General features: G+C 37.5%; 1 protein-coding gene across 1 annotated transcript in view; it reads left to right on the top strand.

Moving 5' to 3' along the window:
* Positions 1-2,321: 2,321 nt before the first annotated feature.
* The window catches only part of TNKS (tankyrase), a 207,882-nt gene continuing 188,083 nt past the window's right edge, over positions 2,322-22,120 (top strand). Inside the window, exon 1 of the mRNA XM_080796045.1 lies at positions 2,322-3,022. Within this exon, the coding sequence (XP_080652171.1) occupies positions 2,350-3,022 (673 nt within the window). The 5' untranslated portion in view covers positions 2,322-2,349. The remainder of the gene's footprint in view (positions 3,023-22,120) is intronic.

The following is a 22,120-nucleotide window of genomic DNA, read 5'->3' as shown; positions in this document are numbered from 1 at the left end:
AGGTCTTCTAATCCTCATGGCAATGCTACGATAAAATCAGGATTTTAGAGTGACAGAGCTCAAGCATATTTCCAAAGATTAACCAACTAGTAATGGTCAGAGATATGATTCAAGCTCATCTGACTTCAAGCTTTGCTCTTTTCATTAGGGCACAGTACATCCCTCATGGAATTGTGTTTAGCTGTAAAAGATTAAGTAATGATCTCAGCCCTTTCCTGTTTAGAGCTCAGTATTAGTCCATATAAACCTAAACCTTATAAATACTTAATGTTAAGTACATTTACTACTTTCCACTGGAGGGGGAAAAAGCAATTTCCAATTGATCGAATGCATTTTCAGATGTTTACCAGTAGAATAGTTTCAGGCAATTTGGCCTTTTAATCTTTATCCCCCAGAAATTTTCTTATTTATTTGTATTGATAAACAGATGCAGTAGATACATTTGAATTAGGGTAAATATGACAGCTTCTCATAACTGGCCATCAGGGGACCAGGTGGGATATTTCTCATTCAGGGAGAAGGCCATAGTCAAGGGGCACAAGGTGAGTTAGGGGCATCTAATGTATTATGTTGATAATACATAATATACTTCTCAATGCTATCCTGTGCTGTGCATTAACTTAAGATTCAAAACCAGAAGAATGTGTATTGTGACAGGTTTTAGTTGTACTGATGGAGGTTTTCCTATTCAACCATATATTTTAAACAACGGTACAAATTTATGAAACAGATGAATATTGGTCAGAGTTATAATCTGTAATCCCAGATTGATAACAAATGTCACTCATAATATTAATTACGTTCCTGACCTTGTTTTATGTACGTGGTAGTCCTAAATAAACCTACTTATTTATTTAGGTGAGAATATTAACATCACAGTAATTACCTTTAATACTGAACATATTAAAGAACCATTTGGGGGCACCTGGGCGGCTCAGTTGTTAAGTGTCTGCCTTTGGCTCAGGTCACGATCCCCAGAATTTAGCCCTATATGGGCCTCTCTGCTCAGCAGGAAGCCTGTTTCTCCCTCTCCCACTCCCCCTGCTTGTGTTCCCTCTCTTGCCATGTCTCTGTCAAATAAATAAATAAAATCTTTTAAAAAAATAAATAAAAGAACGACTTGTCACCTGAGTTTAATATTCTGTAGAGACAAATTTCTATTTGACCCATGTAAACCTTGTTTTTTCTTAAGACAGTCTCCATTCATGTCCCCTCTACTGGAATAAGGCTGTTTGTCTAAACTACCACAATGCCTCGTTTACTATTAAATAGGAGGCAGGAAACGGAGACCACACGAGATTATCCCATGCACGGACACATCTCTTTTGATGGCAGGCCATAAAAGTAGGTACAGGCAGAGGAAAGAGAGAAAAAGGAGTTGCTGAAGAAAGTCATCTGAAGGTGAGTGATGGAGTGTAGTTACGTTTCTATCTTAGTTTGGGAGGGAGAGAGAAGAGAGGTTCAGCTGAAAAGAATTCAAAAGGAACACACTCATAATTATTAGAGTCGAACTTAAGGTGAGATATAAAAGTACAGAGATAACAGAAGAGAAAAAAGATCATAACTTTAATAGTTAACAATTACTGAACGATTCAATCAATTTGGCAGAGGAGAACATGAGACACAGAATGGTTCAACAGCTTGCCCAAATTTATACAGCTAGAAAAAAAGAGTTTGAATTCCAATCCTGGCAATCGGAACCCTTATTTTTATGGGACTATTAACAAAGTGGATGGAGCGAGAATACTTCCAAGAACGGACATAGAGACCAAGGGAGTAACGGGGCGGAGGGGGCCAGACCCCATTTTTAAAAATTACCAATGGGCTAAATATGGTTATGTTTTACCAATGGTCAGGGCGATTTCTATACATTAATTCATTTAATTCTGCTAACAATTCTGTGAGTTACACTCTGTTTTATTTCTTAGACGAGGCCACTTGGGACATGATAAACGTGCCCTTCTTGCATTGAGTTACACCTCAGGAGACGCTCTGGAGTAAGACAAGGAAGACTGAAGGTGACTTGGCAACAGAACGGAACAGGGCAAGGTAAGCTCCCTGAGAGCGAGAATGGAGGAAAAGTGCCCCATTCAGGGAGTGGTCGGTTCCAACTTTCAAACCTCCGCAGCCGGCCCGCCAAGGCGTCACAAAGCCCGCCCCTCAGGCACAAAGCCACGCCCCCTTCCGTGGCTGTTCTCTGAGCTCCCAATACTTCCCTCCTTCTCTTTGGCCCCTCCCACTCCGCCTAGCATCATTTCCTGTGCGCTGGATGCTAATTGGCCTAGCGGTCGGAAGTGAGGGCGGGCGGTGGGGCCGTTGCCGCAGTGACAGTGCTGGGGGAGTCCGAAGATGGCGGCGTCGCGTCGCTCTCAGCATCATCACCACCATCATCAACAACAGCTCCAGCCCGCCCCAGGGGCTTCGGCGCCGCCGCCACCACCTCCCCCCCCACTCAGCCCCGGCCTGGCCCCGGGGACCACCCCAGCTTCCCCAACGGCGGGTGGCCTGGCCCCCTTCGCCTCCCCGCGGCACGGCCTAGCGCTGCCGGAGGGGGATGGCAGTCGGGATCCGCCCGACAGGCCTCGATCCCCGGACCCGGTTGACAGTACCAGCTGTTGCAGTACCACCAGCACAATCTGTACCGTCGCCGCCGCTCCCGTGGCCCCGGCGGTTTCCGCTTCATCTGCCGTCGGGGTCGCTCCCAACCCAGCCGGCGGTGGCAGTAACAATTCACCGTCGTCCTCTTCTTCCCCGACTTCTTCCTCATCTTCCTCTCCATCCTCCCCCGGATCGAGCTTGGCGGAGAGCCCCGAGGCGGCAGGAGTTAGCTCCACAGCAACATTGGGGCCTGGGGCAGCGGGACCTGGGCCAGGGGTCCCAGCAGTGAGCGGGGCCCTACGGGAACTGTTGGAGGCCTGTCGCAATGGGGACGTGTCCCGGGTAAAGAGGCTGGTGGACGCGGCAAACGTGAATGCTAAGGACATGGCCGGCCGGAAGTCTTCTCCCCTGCACTTCGCTGCAGGTCAGAGACTTTTATTTATCAAGGGGTTTGGTCTTGGGGACGGGGGTCTGGGTAGGGATAGAAAACAAGTTATGATGGAATAGAATGGGGGCGTGGTTATGTTTCTTCAACACCTCACCGGAAGACTACAGGTTCCTTTCTTTAGGATAGTGCCTGGATGACGGGAGCGTGGTAGGGGAACGCGTGAATCCATTCTTAGCGTTTGCTTAGTGATATTTGCGTTTCCAAACTCCTTTAGTGGTAGTCTCCGGATATGGGTATACTTAAACTTTTTCCGTTCCGAGTGTGGAGGAATAAAGTTAGATTCGGGCTGTCTTTTAAGAGTTTTGTCATTTGTTCGCTTGTTTCTTTTGTTTTTACAACAAGGATATGTCCCATGAGAATAGTCTAAACCAAAAGAAGTTTAACTCAACAAGTGTTTAAGGATCTATCGTAGTCTTACTAAGCTAATGAAAGACATAAATGAAATTTGTGAAACTTTTTCCCCTTTCTCAAGGAGCTTACAGTCTAACTGGGTAGATTAAAATGTGCCTATATGAAACAGCTGGAGAAGAATATTTGGATACATTATGAGACGGTCGAAGAAATAAAGGCTTTGAAGTCCTGGACTTCTATTTGTTACTTGTCTGACAGTTTACCTTATCTAGATTGCCTCAGTTTTCTCAGGGGAAAAAATGATATACTAAGTTTGTGTGAGGACTTAGTGAGAAGCATCTGGCCCATTGGTTCTCCCCCCCAAAAAATGCTGGTTCCTAAATCTTGGACCCCACACATATAACTAGGTATTTGCTTGAGTATTGCTTATTTTAGATGAAGTAGCATTTCTTTTTCTTTAGGTCACATGAAAGGTCTAAGTCTGATATAATGAATCAACTGAGGTTTTCTTTTGCATACCTTGTTCCAAATTGGACTATTTTAGCACATGTCACAGATCTTTTTTAAAAGATTTTATCTTTTTATTTGACAGAGAGAGTACAAGTAGGCAGAGCAGCAGGCAGAGGGAGAAGAAGGCTCTCTTCTGAGCAAGGAACCCAATGTGAGACTGGATCCCAAGACCCTGGGGATCACCAGCCAAAGGCAGGCGCTTAACTGACTGAGCCACCCAGGCACCCCCACATGTCACAAATCTTGTAATTCCTCAGCATACTGCATTATAAATAATCATTAACAGATGATAGTGATATTTATTTCTGTGATAATGTACTTATTTAGGTTTAGTCACACACAAAATAGTGCTTGTCTCCCAAATCAACATTTTCATGTTTGCCAAGTAGTTACTTTTTATTCTGTTTTAGAGTTTTATGTGTGCAGAGATAAGTTACCAGACAGACAGTAAAATACAGTCCTGTAATGATGTTGTAATTATGAAAACTGACCTTGAACTTTTTTTTTTTTTAAGAAATAAATTTTTTAGGGGTGCCTGGGTGGTTCAGTGAGTTAAAGCCTCTGCCTTCGGCTCAGGTCATGATCCCAGGGTCCTGGGATTGAGCCCCGCATCGGGGCTCTCCCCTCAGCGGGAAGCCTGCTTCTCTTCCTCTCTCTCTCTGCCTGCCTGTAATCTCTGGCTGTCAAATAAATAAATAAAATCTTAAAAAAAAAAAAAAAGAAAGAAATTTTTTAGTTTTATTGTGGAAATCATAAAAACAGTAAAACTCTTCATGGTATAAAATCGTAACACTCTAGTCATTTTATGATACTTTCATGTTTGTGTGCATAGCACAACAAATTGGTTAAATCTGGTCTGTATGTGTAGCATGAGTAGTTAACAGTAATTCTCAGTTGACTCTTGGTTAGAATGCGAGTAATGGGGTTGTCATGGAAAAGCGGTTTTAAAAGAGGAAACTGGAACAATCCCTAGGATGGAAAAGTTTAGAAGTTGTAATTCATTTGTTCCACAAATGTTTTGTTACTTGTCAGAGATCACATGTTAAATACTGACAAAATTTTGGTGTGGCAGATATCTTTGCCCTTATGGAGCTTACAGTCTAATAGGGAAGATTAAAGAAGAACAGCAGTAATAACAAAATATCACAACGTTAGTAACCTGGAATTACTGTAATAAACCGTTGTGGAGAGGCAATAGGGATTCTTGTCCTGGTTTTGAGCATTTAAGGAAGTCTTTTTAGATGGATAGGGATTTAAAGGATGAGTGCAGTCTCTCCTATGAGATTGGAGAGAAGGAATGTTAATGCCTTAATTTCCATTTAGCAACGATTTTACGGTTCCAGAGAATAAATGAAACCATTTTAAAGATCTCAGAAGTGGTGTGAAGTCATATTTAAATCCTTACGACTTTTAAAAATATTATAGTTCTTTTCCAGCAGCAGAATTAAGAATTTTTTCTATCCCATTTTGGACTGTGATAATATTTGTTTCAAATATGGTTTAGACACAATAATGGAATTATTCTATCCACAATTAGAGGCATAATCTTCAGTTTCCATTGTTGATGCAGATTCTCAAACTATTTCTAATGCCTTCTTAAGATGGCCATATCGGAGGGACCCAGTCTTTTATTGACTGGAGTTTAAAGTTGACTTTCTCTTCTACAGATGAGATCCTTGACCCTGGTCAAGGTCTGTTTTGTTAATGTTCTAAGGACAGCAGTCAAAGCTTTATAAAAAGTATCAATTTAGAGTGGTATTCTCTTTTAAGTTTAGTTCCCAGTAGTGACATATTTTTGTCACAGGGACCAGTATGTATTCATGAGATCACTTTTTAAAGAAAAGCTTAGATGAGGTGTTTTTTTAAAAACTTTAACAAAACGTTGAATTCCAAGGTTTCATGGTACTTACTTTAAATTGATGAAATTTTGAAATAGGCTTCCTAGGTAGTTAATTAACATAAAGATTAGGATATGTAAAATGAGGCACTTCAGTATCAAATCTAGCAAAATATGTATGACAGTTTTATGCCTTCTTTTGACTTGGATGGTATCACAACACACATTTAACCATGTAAAGTTTGCCTAAGTCATTCCAGAGTCTTCTGACTTTTCAGCATGACCATGCTTGTCTTTTTTTTCTTCACCACTGAACAAATGAAGTTCCTACACCTGAAAAAAAGACAAAAATAACACTGTGTCCTCTAAACCCATCCGTGGCTAAGAAAACAGAGTGCTTCAGCCCTGGCGTGGGAATCTATTTTGTACTTAACATTGTCTGGCAACCTCCTGGATTACACTTTCTAGCAAATGCCCAGCCTCAGGGTAGAAGGCTCTAATTTGGTAAAAGGTATTAGCTTATAAATGTCTTTTCAGTTTCTCTTTTTCTAGTCTTTTCTTAAAACCTTGTGCTTTGTTTAAGGTATCCTTTAAAACAAAAGTTACATTGAACTTTTAGTTAGAAAGGTGTGCTAAGTTTCTCTTACAGTTAATGATACTCTTTGGAGCAAATGATTTAAAGAACAAAATAGCTGTTTGTAAGATACTATGTAGAGTTGGTAACAAGCAAACTGGTCAACAGAGGAGTGTTTGCATAAATTAAAATACTGTATAATTTCTGTTAGATATCTGTCTGCTTGTATATTCCTCTGTCCATCAGTCTGTCTTAATATTTTGAACTCATGTCCCTGCTCAAATTTCAAGCATCTGTGCAGCATCCCCTGACAACACCAGTATATGCATGTTATTATCTAGAGTTCAGTATTTGTTCACAGATTTGTCTTTTAGTGTAAAGTCTATACAAATCTTATTTGTGCATTCGTTGAGTTTTGACAGATGCGAGCACCTGTGCAAGTCAGACCCTTATAGAAAGGCGTCATAACCTCAGAAAGTTTCCTCATGCTCCCTGTCCCGGATACAAACACTGTTCTTTTTGTCTACTCTAGATTATGAGTTACCTGTTTTAGAAGTTCATATAAATTGAATTATATAATTCCATAATTCCAAATATAATTATATAATATTTATTCTTTTTCTGCAAGATTTATTTGGCTCAGTTAATGTTTTTGATGTTGTAACGTATCAGTAGCTCCTTTCCCCAGCTGAGTAGTATGTCATTATGTAAATGTGCTACACCTGGTTTATCCCTTCTATTGATGAACTTTTAGGCTATTTCCAGTTTTGAGCTGTTATGAATAAAGCTGCTGTGAACATTCCTGTAAAAAAATTTTTTTGTGGACATAGATTTTCTTTCTCTTGTGCAAATACCTAGTATTGAAACTGCTGGGGCTCAGGGTAGGTAAATACTCAGTTTTGTAAGAAACTTCCCAAAGTGGATGTACCATTTTACATTCTCATTAACAATATATGAGAGTTCTACTCACCATTTCCTGTTCTTAGATGTTTCAGTTTTAACCCTTCTGGTGGAAATGCGTGGCATCTCATGGTGATTTTATTTTGCATTTCCCTGAAGTCTAATGTTGAATACTTTTTCATGTGTTCAGTTGCCGTTTATATATCTTTTATGAAGTTTTGTCTTTTTAAAATTGGATAAAGTTTACTTTTATTGGGTTTATCTTTTTATTGTTGAGTTTTAGGGGTCCTTTGCTAGCTACACGTTATACATGTTGTGTTGATCCATTTTTAGTAGGTCCTTTGAATAGATGTTTCAAATTTAAATTTATTAAATTTATGTCATTTATATATTTATTTTATAGTTATTATTTCCTGTGACTATGACCTGGATAAGAACTTTCACCTATTCCCAAGTAACAAAAATATGCTTCTTACTAAAAACTTTATGGTTTTAGCACTGACATTTAGGTTTATGATCACCCTTATGTTTATTGTTATCTTTGAGCTTGAGTTGGCATGGTTTGTTTGTTTATCTGTGTGGCTATCCAGTTTTTTTTGTTTTGTTTTGTTTTTTTTAAGGACCATTTCTTGAAGAGGTTTTTTTTCCCTATTGGATTGCTTTTTTCCCATTGTCAAGAATCAGATGTTTGTATAAGTGGGGGTCTATATCCAGACTTTTTATTCTGTCTTACCTATCTATTTGTCTGTTTTTATGTCAGAATTACATTGCCTGGGTAACTGTAGCTTTGTAGTTAGTTTTGAAGTTGATAGTGTGAATGTTCTAACTTGGCTCAGCTTTTTCAAGATGCTTTGGATTTCCTAGGTCTGTTGAACTTTCATTGAAATTTTAGCATCACATTGTCAGTTCTACAGCATGGCATGCTGAGCTGATAATTGGGGTTATGTTGAATCTATAGGTCGGTTTGGGAAAAATTGACATCTTAAGAATATCGAGCCTTCCAATCCATGACCATTATTTAGCCATTTATTTTCTCTCAGCAGTTTTCATAAATTCTAGTATGGGGAGCCTTTCATGAGATTTTTTTATTCCAATTTTTTAAAAGAAAATTATTATTTCTAATAGTTCTTTTGTAGATTCTTCAGGATTTTATCAAAGAATCATATCTTCAAATAGAGGCAGTTATGACATATTCGTTCTTCCTGATAATGTTGAAAAAGTGATGAGGGTGTACATCTTTGTCTTGTTCCAACTCTTAGGGGAAAAATGTTCAGTATTTCACCATTAAGTATGACGTTAGCTTTAAGTTTTTCATAGCTATCCTTTATCAAATAGAGGAAGCTCTCTTTCATTTCTGGTTTGTTGAGTGGGTTTATCATAAAAAGGTGTTGAATTTTATCAAATGCCTTTTCTGCATATTTTGAGATAACCATATGGGCTTTCTCCTTTATTCTTTTATTCTTTTAATATATTACATTACATTTATGAAATATTAAGTCAACCTTGCATTCTTGGGGTAGGCACAATTTGGTCATGATGTCTATTATCCTTTTTATATATTCCTGGATTTTGTTTGCTAATGTTCTGTTAAAGATTTTTGCTTAGATCTAAGTTTATGAGAAATATTGGTCTGTAATTTTCTTATCTTTTTTTTTTTTTTTTTTGTAATGCCTTTGTCAGGTTTTGGCATTAGGGTTATGCTACCTTCCAAATAAAGTGTATTTGGAAGTGTTTATTTCTTTTTATTCTGAATGATTTTTTTGGACACTTGCCATCATTCTCCTTAAATATTTGATAGAATCCCCCAATGAAACTAACTAAACCGTAATTTTCTTTGTGGGAAGATTTTTGATACTGAATTTAATTTCTTTAATAGGTAGATGGCTAAGATACTCAGTTATTATCCCTCAACTTTGGTGAGTTGTATTTTTCAAGGAACTTGTTTATTTTGTCTGAGTTTTTGAATTTGTTTGCATAGGTGTGCTTGTAGCATTCTGTTTTATTATTGTTATATTGTCTCTAAAAGCTAATGAGATAAACTCCTTTATTATTTTTCATACTGATAATTTGTGTTTTCTTTGATTAGACTGGCCAGAGTGTTTATCAGTTCTATCGATCTTTTCATAGTACCAACTTTCAGCTGTGTTAATTTTGTCCATTGTTTGTTCTCTTAATTATTTCCTCCTTTCTACTTATTTTTACTTTACTGTATTAGTTACTTATTGCTGTTTTTGAAATACCCCAAAACTTAAGAGCTTAAAGTAACGAACATTTATTATTTCAGAGTTGCTTTGGGTCAGGATTCCAGGTGTGGGTCAGGAATCTGGGTATGACTTAGCTATGTCTTCTGGCTCAAGATCTCTCATTTGACTTCAGTCAAAATGAGGGTTGGGGCTGAAGGCTTGATGGAGGGCAGAATCTGCTTCCAAACTTCATGTTAGCAGGATTTATTTCATTGGCGGTTGTTGGACTACGGTCTTTCTCTCAGTTCCATAGAGCAGCTCACAACATGACATTTGACTTCTTTCAGAGCCAGCAAGTGAGAGAACAAAAGAGGTCAGGCAAGATGGAAGCTAGAGTCTTTTTAAAATGTAATATTACAAGTATTCACTCATCAACTTTTGTAATATTCTGTTAGCTAGAAGTTAATCAGTAGGCCCAGCCTGTATTAAAAGGGAGAGGATTACACAAGGGCATATATAATGGGAGATGGAGGTCATTGGGAGCCATCTTAGTAAGTATATTGCACATTTACTTTGTTTTTCTCTTATAAATTTCATTTAGTTTTAGTTTAACAAGTAACAGGTCTCCAGAGATGACTACCATATATTCTTCCTCTTTATGTATATGTATCACTGTATCACTTTTCAAAAGGTGGAGCCTTTTTCCTTCCACCTATATTTGAGTTGGTTTTGTGATTTGCCAGGATGAATGGAATGTGACAGTTTTGCTGTGTAGCACCTGAGCCTTCAGATATCTTAAGTTTTCACTTTCATGCATTGGGAACTTTCTTTTCTTTTCTTTTCTTTTTTTTTTTTAAGATTTTATTTATTTATTTGACAGACAGAGATCGCAAGTAGGTAGAGAGGCAGGCAGAGAGGGGTGGGGCGGGGGAAGCAGGCTCCCTGCTGAGCAGAGAGCCCGATGTGGGGCTGGATCCCAGGACCCTGGGATCATGACCGGAGCTGAAGGCAGAGGCTTAACCCTCTGAGCCACCCAGGTGCCCCCATTGGGAACTTTCTTGAACCCAGCCACCATGCTTTTAGAAGGACCATGGAGAAGTAAGGCTTGTGGCTTTCAGCCAGAACCCACTGCCAGCTGAGTGAGTAAACCTTGGATATTCCAGCCTCATCAAGCCTCCAGATGACTATATCATCAGAATAATAAGTAGTAGTTGTTATTTTAAGCCATAGATTTTAGAATAGTTTGTTATATAGCAATAGATAAGAAATCATTATTTATAGCTACAATTCTAGCCATTTCTGTTGCAAATGCTCATTGCTAGTCCTAGTATTGATGTCTCTAGTTATTTTGGTAGTCTGTCACTTGTTCGCTAGAGTTTACTCAGGAAGGTGTCCTGGAAACAGCAATGCCTGAAATTTTTTTTTTTTTAAGATTTTATTTATTTGACAGACAGAAATCACAAGTAGGCAGAGAGGCAGGCAGAGAGAGAGAGAGTGAGAGAGGAGGAAGCAGGCTCCCTGCGAACAGAGAGCGCGATGTGGGGCTCGATCCCAGGACCCTGGGATCATGACCTGAGCTGAAGGCAGAGGCTTTAACCCACTGAGCCACTCAGGCACCCCGACCTGAAATTTTTTTAATGCCAGTAAAAGTCGTTGCCTTATTCTAGGAAGTCAGTTTGACTGTATATAAAATTTTGGTTCTTATTTTCCCCGAGTATTTAAAAAATTATCCCAATTTTTTCCTGGTAAAAGCTGCTAATGTTGAAAGTCTGATGGTAATCTGATTTTCTTTTTCTTGGTCTCTTCCCCTACATGTCCAAAGGATTTTTTCCTCTTGCATAACGTCAACATATTCTAACAGAATTTATCTTGGTCTTAGTTTCTCTAAGTAGATTTTCTCAAATATATGTTGTGGTTTTTTATATTGCTTCAGATCTTGTATTTTAGAAAAGTTTTTTTGAATTTTAGTTTTTAGTATTTGGGTTTTTTTTTTCTTTTTATGTATATTGGAACTTTCACTAAATTTGCCATTTGCTCTGTGTGTATATGTGGTAAAAGAATACATAATATAAAATTTACCATTTTAACCATTTTTAAGTGTTAGTTCATTGTCAGTAAGTACATTCACAGTGTTGTACAACCATCACCACTGTCCATTTCCAGAACTTTTCATCATCTCAAATATAAACTCTTGTGTCCATTTAAACACTAACTGCTCATTCCCACCTTACCCCAAGCCCTGGGAACTGTCACATACTCTTTTTTTTTTTTTTTTTTAAGATTTTATTTATTTATTTGACAGAGATCACAAGTAGGCAGAGAGGGGTAGGGGGAAGCAGGCTCCCCGCTGACCAGAGAGCCCGATGGAGGGCTCGATCCCAGGACCCTGGGATCATGACCTGAGCTGAAGGCAGAGGCTTTAACCCACTGAGCCACCCAGGCGCTCCTGTCACATACTCTTGAATCCTTTTTAAAGAAATATATCTCATTTTTTTTTCTTTCGCTTTAAAAAAAAAGTTCTCCTTTTTTTTTTTTAATGTTTAAAATAACTTTATTATATTCAAGAGCTAAAATGCTTGGCATCAATTTGATTTGAAAAATTCCATTTTATTTTTTTAATTAATTAACTAATTTATTTTAATAAACATATAATGTATTTTTATCCCCAGGAGTACAGGTCTGTGAATCGCCAGGTTTACACATTTCACAGCACTCATCATAGCACATACCCTCCCCAATGTCCATATCCCCACCACCCTCTCCCGTCCCCCCTCGCCCCAGCAACCCTCAGTCTGTTTTTTGAGATTGAGTCTTTTATGGTCTGTCTCCCTCCCAATCCCAACTTCTTTCATTTTTTCTTTTCCTACCCCCCCAACCCCCCCACATTGCATCTCCACTTCCTCATATCAGGGAGATCATATGATAGTTGTCTTTCTCCGATTGACTTATTTCGCTAAGCATAATACCCTCTAGTTCCATCCATGTCATTACAAATGGCAAGATTTGTTTTTTGATGGTTGCATAGTATTCCATTGTGTATATATACCACCTCTTCTTTATCCATTCATCTGTTGATGGACATCTAGGTTCTTTCCATAGTTTGGCTATTGTGGACATTGCTGCTATAAACATTCGGGCGCACGTGCCCCTTCGAAGCACCACATTTGTATCTTTAGGATATATACCCAGTAGTGCAATCGCTGGGTCATAGGGTAGCTCTATTTTCAGTTTTTTGAGGAACCTCCCTGCTGTTTTCCAGAGTGGTTGCACCAGCTTGCATTCCTACCAACAGTGTAGGAGGGTTCCCCTCTCTCTGCATCCTCGCCAGCATGTCATTTCTTGACTTGTTAATTTTAGCCATTCTGACTTGTGTGAGGTGGTGTCTCATTGTGGTTTTGATTTGTATTTCCCTGATGCCGAGTGATGTGGAGCATTTTTTCATGTGTCTGTTGGCCATCTGGATGTCTGGCACAAAAACAGACATATAGATCAATGGAACAGAATAGAGAGCCCAGAAATAGACCCTCAACTCTATGGTCAACTAATCTTCGACAAAGCAGGAAGGAATGTCCAATGGAAAAAAAGACAGCCTCTTCAACAAATGGTGCTGGGAAAATTGGATAGCCACATGAAGAAAAATGAAATTGGACTATTTTCTTACACCACACACGAGAATAGACTCAAAGTGGATGAAGGACCTCAATGTGAGAAAGGAATCCATCAAAATCCTTGAGGAGAATGCAGACAGCAACCTCTTTGACCTCAACCGCAGCAACTTCTTCCTAGGATCATCGCCAAAGGCAACAGAAGCAAGGGCAAAAATGAACTATTGGGATTTCATCAAGATCAAAAGCTTTTGCACAGCACAGGAAACAGTTAACAAAACCAAAAGACAACTGATAGAATAGGAGAAGATATTTGCAAACGACATATCAGATAAAGGGCTAGTATCCAAAATCTATAAAGAGCTTAGCAAACTCAACACCCAAAGAACAAATAATCCAATCAAGAAATGGGCAGAGGACATGAAGAGACATTTCTGCAAATGTTCTCCTTTTATCTGCCATTTTTCTTAAGGCAAGAGTTGGGAAACTTATTCTGTAAGTGACTGGACAGTAAATATTTTAGGCTCTGTGCCCTGTGTGGTCTCTGTTTCACTTGTTTCAACTATTCAGCTCTGCTTTTGTGTCATGAAAGTATCCATAGACAATACATAAATGAATGGGTGTGATTTGCTCCAATAAAGCATTATTTATAAAAGCAAGTGACAGCCATATTTGGTGCATGGGTTGGGGTTTGCTGATTGCCATCACAAGGCGTTCACTGGGGTATTTTTATTCTCTGGGGTAGTTTTTTCCCTTTTATTTTCCTTCTTGTTTGGTTTTTACTTCTGAAATGATTTTTTTAAAAAATTTTGAACTATTTTCTGAGTTCTGTCATCTTATTTTTAATTCAGATATATGCTACTCTTTCATATGTCGCATCATTTTCATGTTGCCTTTAAGCCAGTATTGAAGTAGTAGGTCATAAATTTGTAAGTGTTTTCTTCTGGCGTGCATTGTCTGTAGGGATGTTAATCTGCTCAAATTCTTCTTATTAAAAACTCTGCATGGGATTTCACCTCAATTTTTTTCCATGGCTCATTTTTATAGAAATTAATAAATAATATCAAGAATAAAAATAGAGGTCTGAGCTGTTGAGCATTAACTCCCCCTTTTCTCGTGTTGGACATGCAAGTCTTATCTAGGATAGATGAAGTCTCTCTATAAGGTTCATGTCTTGGAGTAGTAGTATTTAAATCATGAAATATCAACATTTTATATCTCAGCTTATATAGCCTCTGTACCACTTTTTAGGAACATTCACCAGAGTTATTCTGTTCAGGGCTTTTTTTTAATAATAAAATGGTTTCCTCATAGTCTATTTACGTAGATTTTTTGACAAGAAGTTTTGTCTACTCTTCTGTCTTTTCTTTCCCTTGGGGCATCCCATTCCTTCCAAAGGAGCTGTATAGATCACAGCTAGGTGTTCATTCTTTCCAGACCTCAAGTGATTCTTTGGCAGTTAAAAGGGGAAAGAAATACACCTGGGAGATAGAAGGAGTATCATTAGGGGCCATGTTATGAACGTGCATAAGTTTAAAAATGGGATCTTAAGCTTAGATCTCAGGAGAAGAGAACAAATAATCAAGGAATGTAACTGATGCTAAGAAAATACATAGTAGTGCTAGGTTTTGGAAAGGAATAAACATTGTCATGAGTCTTGTGATCAATTGCACAAGACCAGCTTGTTCTTGAATGTCTTTAATAGCCTCCTTTTGCTTCACAACAAAGAAATCTTTCGGGTGGTTCCCTATAAAATATGCAGTAGATACAATCAAAGAGATCAGTGTCTCTTAAATTCTTATTTTTTCCCACATATCAAGGTCCTTAAAGTTACTTTGACTTACATTTATTTCTCTGATAGAAATACCCAGGAAGGTGGGATGTAGCCGTGATCATGGGATTTCCATTAAAGTTTAGGTACTCGGGATAATTTTGAGGGTTGTTTTCTAAAAATCATTTTTTGAGTAACTGAGAAAAGGTAGGAGTTTTTGGTTTTGTGTGCTTGCTGGGTTTTCCTTTTAAGGCTTCATCAGATGTCCAAGATTGCTTTTCCTTACAGTGAGTTGCTGGGTTCTTTGTCAAGTGGAAACTTGTTTTGCCTGTTTGTTCAGTTATCTGTGGAAAGAATTAAAACTGTGAGTTTAAGTCCCACCCCAACCCCCCCCCCCCCGCCCCTTCCCCCGCCTTTTTTTGGAGCTTGTCAGCTCCCTATTCAATTTAAACTAGTGTGCTTTCTAATTGTGAAAAAAAAAAAAGAGAGAAAAAATGATGTAAAGTTTTCTCTCTCTTTTATGTCTTCTTGATGTAACAAAAAGTACACTGATGGTTGGTGGTTGCTGCTTGCTTTTTTTGTTTGTTTGACTTGCAACTTTTTTCTTATATGGTAGATTTATTTTTTTAAAAAGTAAAGAGGCATTTGGTAGATGATTTGTATTAACTATAAACTCCATTTACTGATTGACCAAAAATTCTTTTTTTTTTTAAAGATTTTATTTATTTATTTGACAGAGAAAGATCACAAGTAGGCAGAGAGGCAGGCAGAGAGAGAGGAGGAAGCAGGCTCCCTGCTGAGCAGAGAGCCTGATGCGGGGCTCGATCCCAGGACCCTGAGATCATGACCTGAGCCGAAGGCAGAGGCTTTAACCCACTGAGCCACCCAGGCGCCCTGACCAAAAATTCTTAAAGCTAAAGTCCTGCATCATCAATTACAGTTTAAAAATAACCTATGTACCCAGTTGTAATGCTTTTGAAAAGCTAGAGTATGCCCAGTTGATGCCTGATGCCTGATGCCCAGTTATAATGCTTTAACTAGACACTAAAAAGATCGGATGCCTTCGTTCTGATATATTCACCAGCCGTGGAAACCATTTTGACGTTCTCATCCATCTTGTTAATAAGATGTGCAGTTCTCCCTTTCCAAAAGCTCACGTTATTCTCATGTTGACGACTCTTTTTTTTCTTTTTTAAGAAGAAATGACATGGGATTATAGCTAATGAATAAATGAATACATTTTAGCTATTTTTCCCCCTAATGTCTTGAGAAGAGATGCCAACCTATGCTTTTCCTCTTTGTAGGAAGATATTCTTATTTGGAAAAAAAAAAGTTTTGGACTAATATAAAAATTGGTAGCAAGTTATCAAAAACTTGGTTGCCCTCCTCCCCCAAAATACCCCAAAATTTAACAGTAGTAAAGTATAATTGTTACCCTATTAGAATCTTACAAAAGCAGATAAATTTGTAGTAGAGCAGTTCAATGTTTAATTCATTGAATCGCTTCTAATATGTGCTTTATAAATATTTGAGCAAGTGAACTTTGTAAGTTAATGCTTCTGATTTCTCATCTTCTTTCTTAAATGTATAAATAATAATCCTTGTGTATTAGTCCACTCCTTTGTCATTAAAGTGCTTTCACTGCTCTGTTGGCACATATATGAATGAACTTAGTTTTTATATTATTACTAAATAATAGTATAAAAACTAATAGAAATAGTAAGAATTGTCTGGGAGTGACTTTTGTGCTTTCCCTGTGTAATTTTATTTAATCCTTACAGCAGCAACCATACAAGGTAGATTTTGTTTTTGTTTTTTTTAAAAGATGAAGCAACTGAGACTCAGAGTTATGTCTGGTCCAAGGTCACAAAGCTCTTAAGTGGTGGAGCCAGATATAGTGTTTTCCTTGAAGTGACAGGCTCACTTTATTCATTTTCAGGAGGCTGTCTGCCAGATACACAAGTTAAACAGAGCTCAAGCAGTTGCATAAGTATTATTCCTTAAGATAACCGTATTTTGGTATCTACAAGTGATTAATGTGTGTTTCTCATTTTGTCACAAGAATATTAAAAAGGATGTGTGCTCTAGGGTTGAGTTTAGTAAAATTAATATTTATATTTTCATGACATTTTTAAGTGAAACTGGTTGCCCCCCCCCCCCCTTAAACTGTGAGGACCTGGTGGTAAAGAATACAATGACTATTAGTATAGTTTGGTGCCACTGTCTTGGTTTAAGCCAAGATGTCAGCAGTTTCACCTGCCATCACCATTGTATCACCAAGAGCACCATGAGTACATCTTCCAGATGACCAGCACATGATGTTACAAAATCGTGTAGTATCAATGTGTTGGTATCAAAAAAGTCAAAATCGTCTTAGTATTTTTTTGTAAATAGTTTTGACTTTTCAGACTCCCAGAAAAGTCTCAGGGACCTCCAGACATACCCACCACACTCTGAAAGCTGCTGAGCTTGTGTAAGGGGTTCTTAATTTTGTTAACACTCTTTTGAGAATCTGATGAAAGGCGTGAACATTCTCTCCAGAAAGATGAACAACAAATTTTACATGTAATTTTCAGAGGATTACAAACATCTAGAAGTACTAGAGCTATATGGTTCTTAAACTGCATCAGAATCACCCGAAGGGCTTGTTGAAACAGGTTGCTAACACCGCACTCCCCAAATTTCTCATTGAGTTGGTCTGGAGTAGAGTCTGAGAATTTGCATTTTTAACAAGTCTGATGTAACGCTGATGTTGATGTTCACTTTGTGAGAGTGATTTTTAACCCTAGACCAATTAAGGCAAATCCCAGAAGTAGGAGCAAGGCTTTTGCTTTTTACAAATCTCCTCTGGTGATTCTCACATGCAGAGTTGAGAATCACTGTTTGAGGATACGTGTAACATGGATTAAAACTCCCAAATCTAGCGATATTAAGAACATCTAATATTTGTAAAACCTTTTATGTTTTAGGAAGTATTTTGACAATTGTGACTCAATGACTGCTTAAGAGCCTGTAACGTAGTTATTACCTCTGAGAAAAACCTGGCTTGGTATTCAAGAAATTGTAGTTTCATGGTTGTTTGGGTTTTGAGTCTAGGAAGTGAACTGAAAGGGTGATTACTGAAAGTTTTTTTTTGTTTTTTTTTTTTTAATTTTTCTTTTTTTTTTTTTTAAAGATTTTATTTATTTATTTGACGACAGAGATCACAAGTAGGCAGAGAGGCAGGCAGAGAGAGAGGGAGGAAGCAGGCTCCCTGCTGAGCAGAGAGCCCGATGCGATGCGGGGCTCGATGCGGGGCTCGATCCCAGGACCCCGAGATCATGACCTGAGCCGAAGGCAGAGGCTTTAACCCACTGAGCCACCCAGGTACCCCTAACTGAAAGTTTTTAAGACAGTGTTATACATATATTCCTAGAGAGTTTTTGTATATAGATACATGTGTTACGAAATTTACTTTACTAAAAGGTTCTGCTAATTTATATTACTACCATACCCTTGACAACCCCAGCTGAAACCCCTGTCTTGTGTCATTGAGTCACTACCCCTGTACTACCCATAGATTAGTTTTGTTTATTTTTGAACTTGGTATGAATGATATTAGATAGTATGTACTATATTGTGCGTGACTCCTCTCTCTTGTATAGTTGTAGTTGGTTCATTTTCACTGTTAGAAGGAATGCCATGGTTTGAATATACCACTATGTATCTGTTCTAGTGGTGATGATCATGTTCTTATGACTATTGCTCCTCTGAATGTTTTTGTACGTTTCTGAACATCATCATTTAAAACATATTTCTTAACTTTTTGATTAAAAAAACACTTCATGTTTTAATATGCATTTCTTTGATTATATCTGGAGTACCTGGTTTTAGTTTTTTAAATAATTGATATTTCCTTTTTAGTGAATTGTTTTCTTCCCTTACACTTTTTTTTTAACCTTTTGATGTTTTTCTTATCATTGCAAATATTTTCTTGGTTTGTTTTTTAATTTTATTTACAACTTTTCCAAACCTGTTTCCTTTATTTTTTTTTTGTTTTCTTCAATTTTATGTTTAAAAAGGTATTTCCGTTCTGAAATCATGCAAATGTCCACCTCAGTTTTTTTATGGCTTAATCTGTTTTGAATTTATTTTCCTATATACTAAGAAGTAAGGATTTTAAGTTTTGTTTTTTTTTTCCTAAGCAGGTAGCCAGTTTCCTTGAGCCCTTTATTGTATAATAAGTACAACCATTAAAATAAAAATGAAGATGAAGTCTCTTAATTATAGTTGAAAGCAGAGGTATTCATTAGGGCACATTTGCTTCTTTTTCTTTGAGTCCTCGTTAACTGTGTGATTAATTCATTGTGTTGTATTTGACCTTTCTGTTTCTACTTTTATAGTGAAAGTATCTTCTGCAATAATATATTGAAATAAATGGAAGTAGACTAAAAACTCAGTGGAATTTCAGGGGTCCTTAGCTTTTCTGTCTATCTTCTAGCATTGATGTATATACAGATATATTTTACAGTTTTCTGATAACCTAAATTTGCATTGCAGAAATTTTGAATTATGCTGCTTTGGTAGGGAACAGTCATAGTCTAACCCCCTGACATAGAGAATTTAAAGGACTTTTAATTCTGATACATTGGTTTTGAAGGATGATCCTGCTTCTCCATGATTTTTGTGGTAGAAAATCAGTTGATTCCATGTTGTTGCCTGTTTCAGAGTCTTTATTACTACCTCTCCGAACCATTCTGAACTTATTTTAGGTACTTGGATGTATAAAGCATTTCTCACCTCTTGAGCTTTGGATATACTCTATCTTGTCCTCCTTGGGACATTTATTCCAATCCTTTTTTCTGCTTAACTACTTATTCTGTAGAATTTACCTCAGGATATCACTTCATTGGGGACACTTTCCTACCCCCGGCTCAGTTAAGTTTGTATGGCTGTGTGTTCTTTGTAACCTACATGTTGCAATTATTTGCTAGAATGTTCATTGTTCAGTGTTCCTGGAGATCTCACACACACACACACACACACACACACCCCTAAATCCATTTTTCATCATGCTGAAGTATTTTGATGAAATCACTTTCAACTAGTATCTTTTTGTGTTCGGCTTTGAGATTTTATGTATCCGAGATTAATTTTACTCTTTCATGTAAATGAAAAACTGGCTACATATGAAATTAAGCATCAAAATGCTTTTCCTTAAAATTAAGAAGGTTGACTTTAGTCTGAAGTCCAAAAATTTGTCTTTTCTTGCTGAAAGGTTTAGAAATTTCATTGCCTTTAATATTGCCAGATTGCACATAACATGTCTGTCCATTCTGTTTAGTGCTTTATGAACTCTTATTAATCTGAAACTTTACATTTTTCTTTAATTATAAGAAGTACTGTCATTATTTCCATGTATGTATAAATCTTATCTTCCCATCCTCTACCTTTCCTCCTTCTCTTTTATCCCTATCAGATACTTACTGGGCTAGTTCTTCAACCTTTTTTTGTCAGGAATTTATTCTTTATTTCATTACTATTCAATCAATTCATTATATATTTTTATTTTTCCACTTACATTTTTCATGACAATATTTCCAGTTGGTTTTACCTGATTGATTTTTGTTCTCATGTCATGCTTTCAGTATTCTCCATTATTTTCTCCTAAAGCATTTAATTTGCCAGTTTTAAAGGTCTTTTTTTTTTTTTTTTTTTGGTCTATTCTGCTTCTGGTTTATTGTTCTTTCATGGTGCTTGCACTCCTCAGACATGTTATTTTCCACTGTGAGCTTAGATTCCCTTAAAACTAACAGTTGGGCCAGTATTGCATGGGAGAATGGGTTTGATAGGGGTCAGGTTTAGGGGTTGTGAAAGCCTGCGTTCTGTTTTGGTCCTCCAGGTGTTTTGGGGTAAATAGGGACATGCCTCAGGGTAGAGAGACTCTAGGTGGGAATTTTTGCTCAATTCCTACCCCGTTGCACACAATTTCTCTCACCCTTATCTTTTCAAAGTGTTGTCACCTTCAGGGTAATTGCCTAATTGGGAGTCTACCTCTACTTTCCTTCCCACCTCAGCTAAGTTCTACTATTTTACCTTGGTGTTACTCCTTTTCTGTTGGCTAGAACTGGGCTGGAAATAACTGCTTTATATTCCACAGTGGGATAGGGGACAGTGTGACTGTGTTGATGAGTAAAAGGACACAATTAGGAGGACATTTTCCTCTTGCTTCTCCTCTGTCCAGGATACCTGATCTATCTCTTAAGCTGATGTTTCTTCTCACAGCGATACCTAAACATTTTCTTTTTCTTCCTCAAGGGATGATTTCATACACTGTGTTGTTGTTGTTTAGATTGGAATCTGAGATCCATCTCTTCCCTTCTGCTTCTCACTTGGGTTTGGGAAAGGCACACATTCTTGACTATACTTGCTAATTAATACTATTTTATCTAACCATAAATGCTTTTCTAAATCAGGTTCTACAAAGTGGAAAAATTAATTGGTGAGATTCTTTGACAGATGAAAAACATGGAACTTCATTGACATTGAAGTCATTCTGTAGTTTGTTTTCTAAATTGTTATTTTAGAAACAGCAGGTTGATAATGCTGAAGAAAGTAAGTAGGTTCTTCTTCTATTTTACTGATTTTTTCTAATGTTTTTAGACAGAATAATGAACAATTTACATCTGTCATTACGTACCTTTATATCCATCACAGCTTAGCTTTTGTGGTTTCCTTTTATATCAGGAAAAACAGTGATATATGTGAGAGTTTATGAGTTATTTCCCAAACTTACTTTGCTCTTACTTTGAGTATCTTTTGAGTATAATTAGATCTTTCTACCCTTAAGGAAAAAAATTAAATAAATATGGGAGATGTAATATAAATTTTCTCATTGAATATATAAGCATAGGTCAATGGATTTCATAGTTTAAATGATATACAGTGGTTGTTGCTTTTGTTGACAATCTAATTAGGTAAAAAATATCTTTAGGCTCTAACTTTGTTACCATAAATAATAACATCACTTTAAAATACTCCAAACACCTTAGGTTTCTCATGTTTTATTATGTTTCAGAAATCACAGTTGTTAGTTACAAGATTTAATATTGGTCAGGGTTGTTCCTTGGAAGCTTTAATTTTAGTAGGTTTAAAATATTGAACATAGGGGCGCCTGGGTGGCTCAGTCGTTAGGGGTCTGCCTTCCGCTCAGGTCATGATCCTGGGGTCCTGGGATTGAGCCCTACATCAGGCTCCCTGCTCAACAGGAAGCCTGCTTCTCCCTCTCTCACCCACCCCCTTTCTTACTGTGTCTCTCTCTGTCATATAAATAAATAAAATCTTTAAAAAAGAAATGTCGAACG

This window comes from Martes martes (genome assembly GCF_963455335.1).
Source record: "Martes martes genome assembly, chromosome: 2".
NCBI lineage: Eukaryota > Metazoa > Chordata > Mammalia > Carnivora > Mustelidae > Martes > Martes martes.
This window is presented reverse-complemented; position numbering and strand designations above follow the sequence as displayed.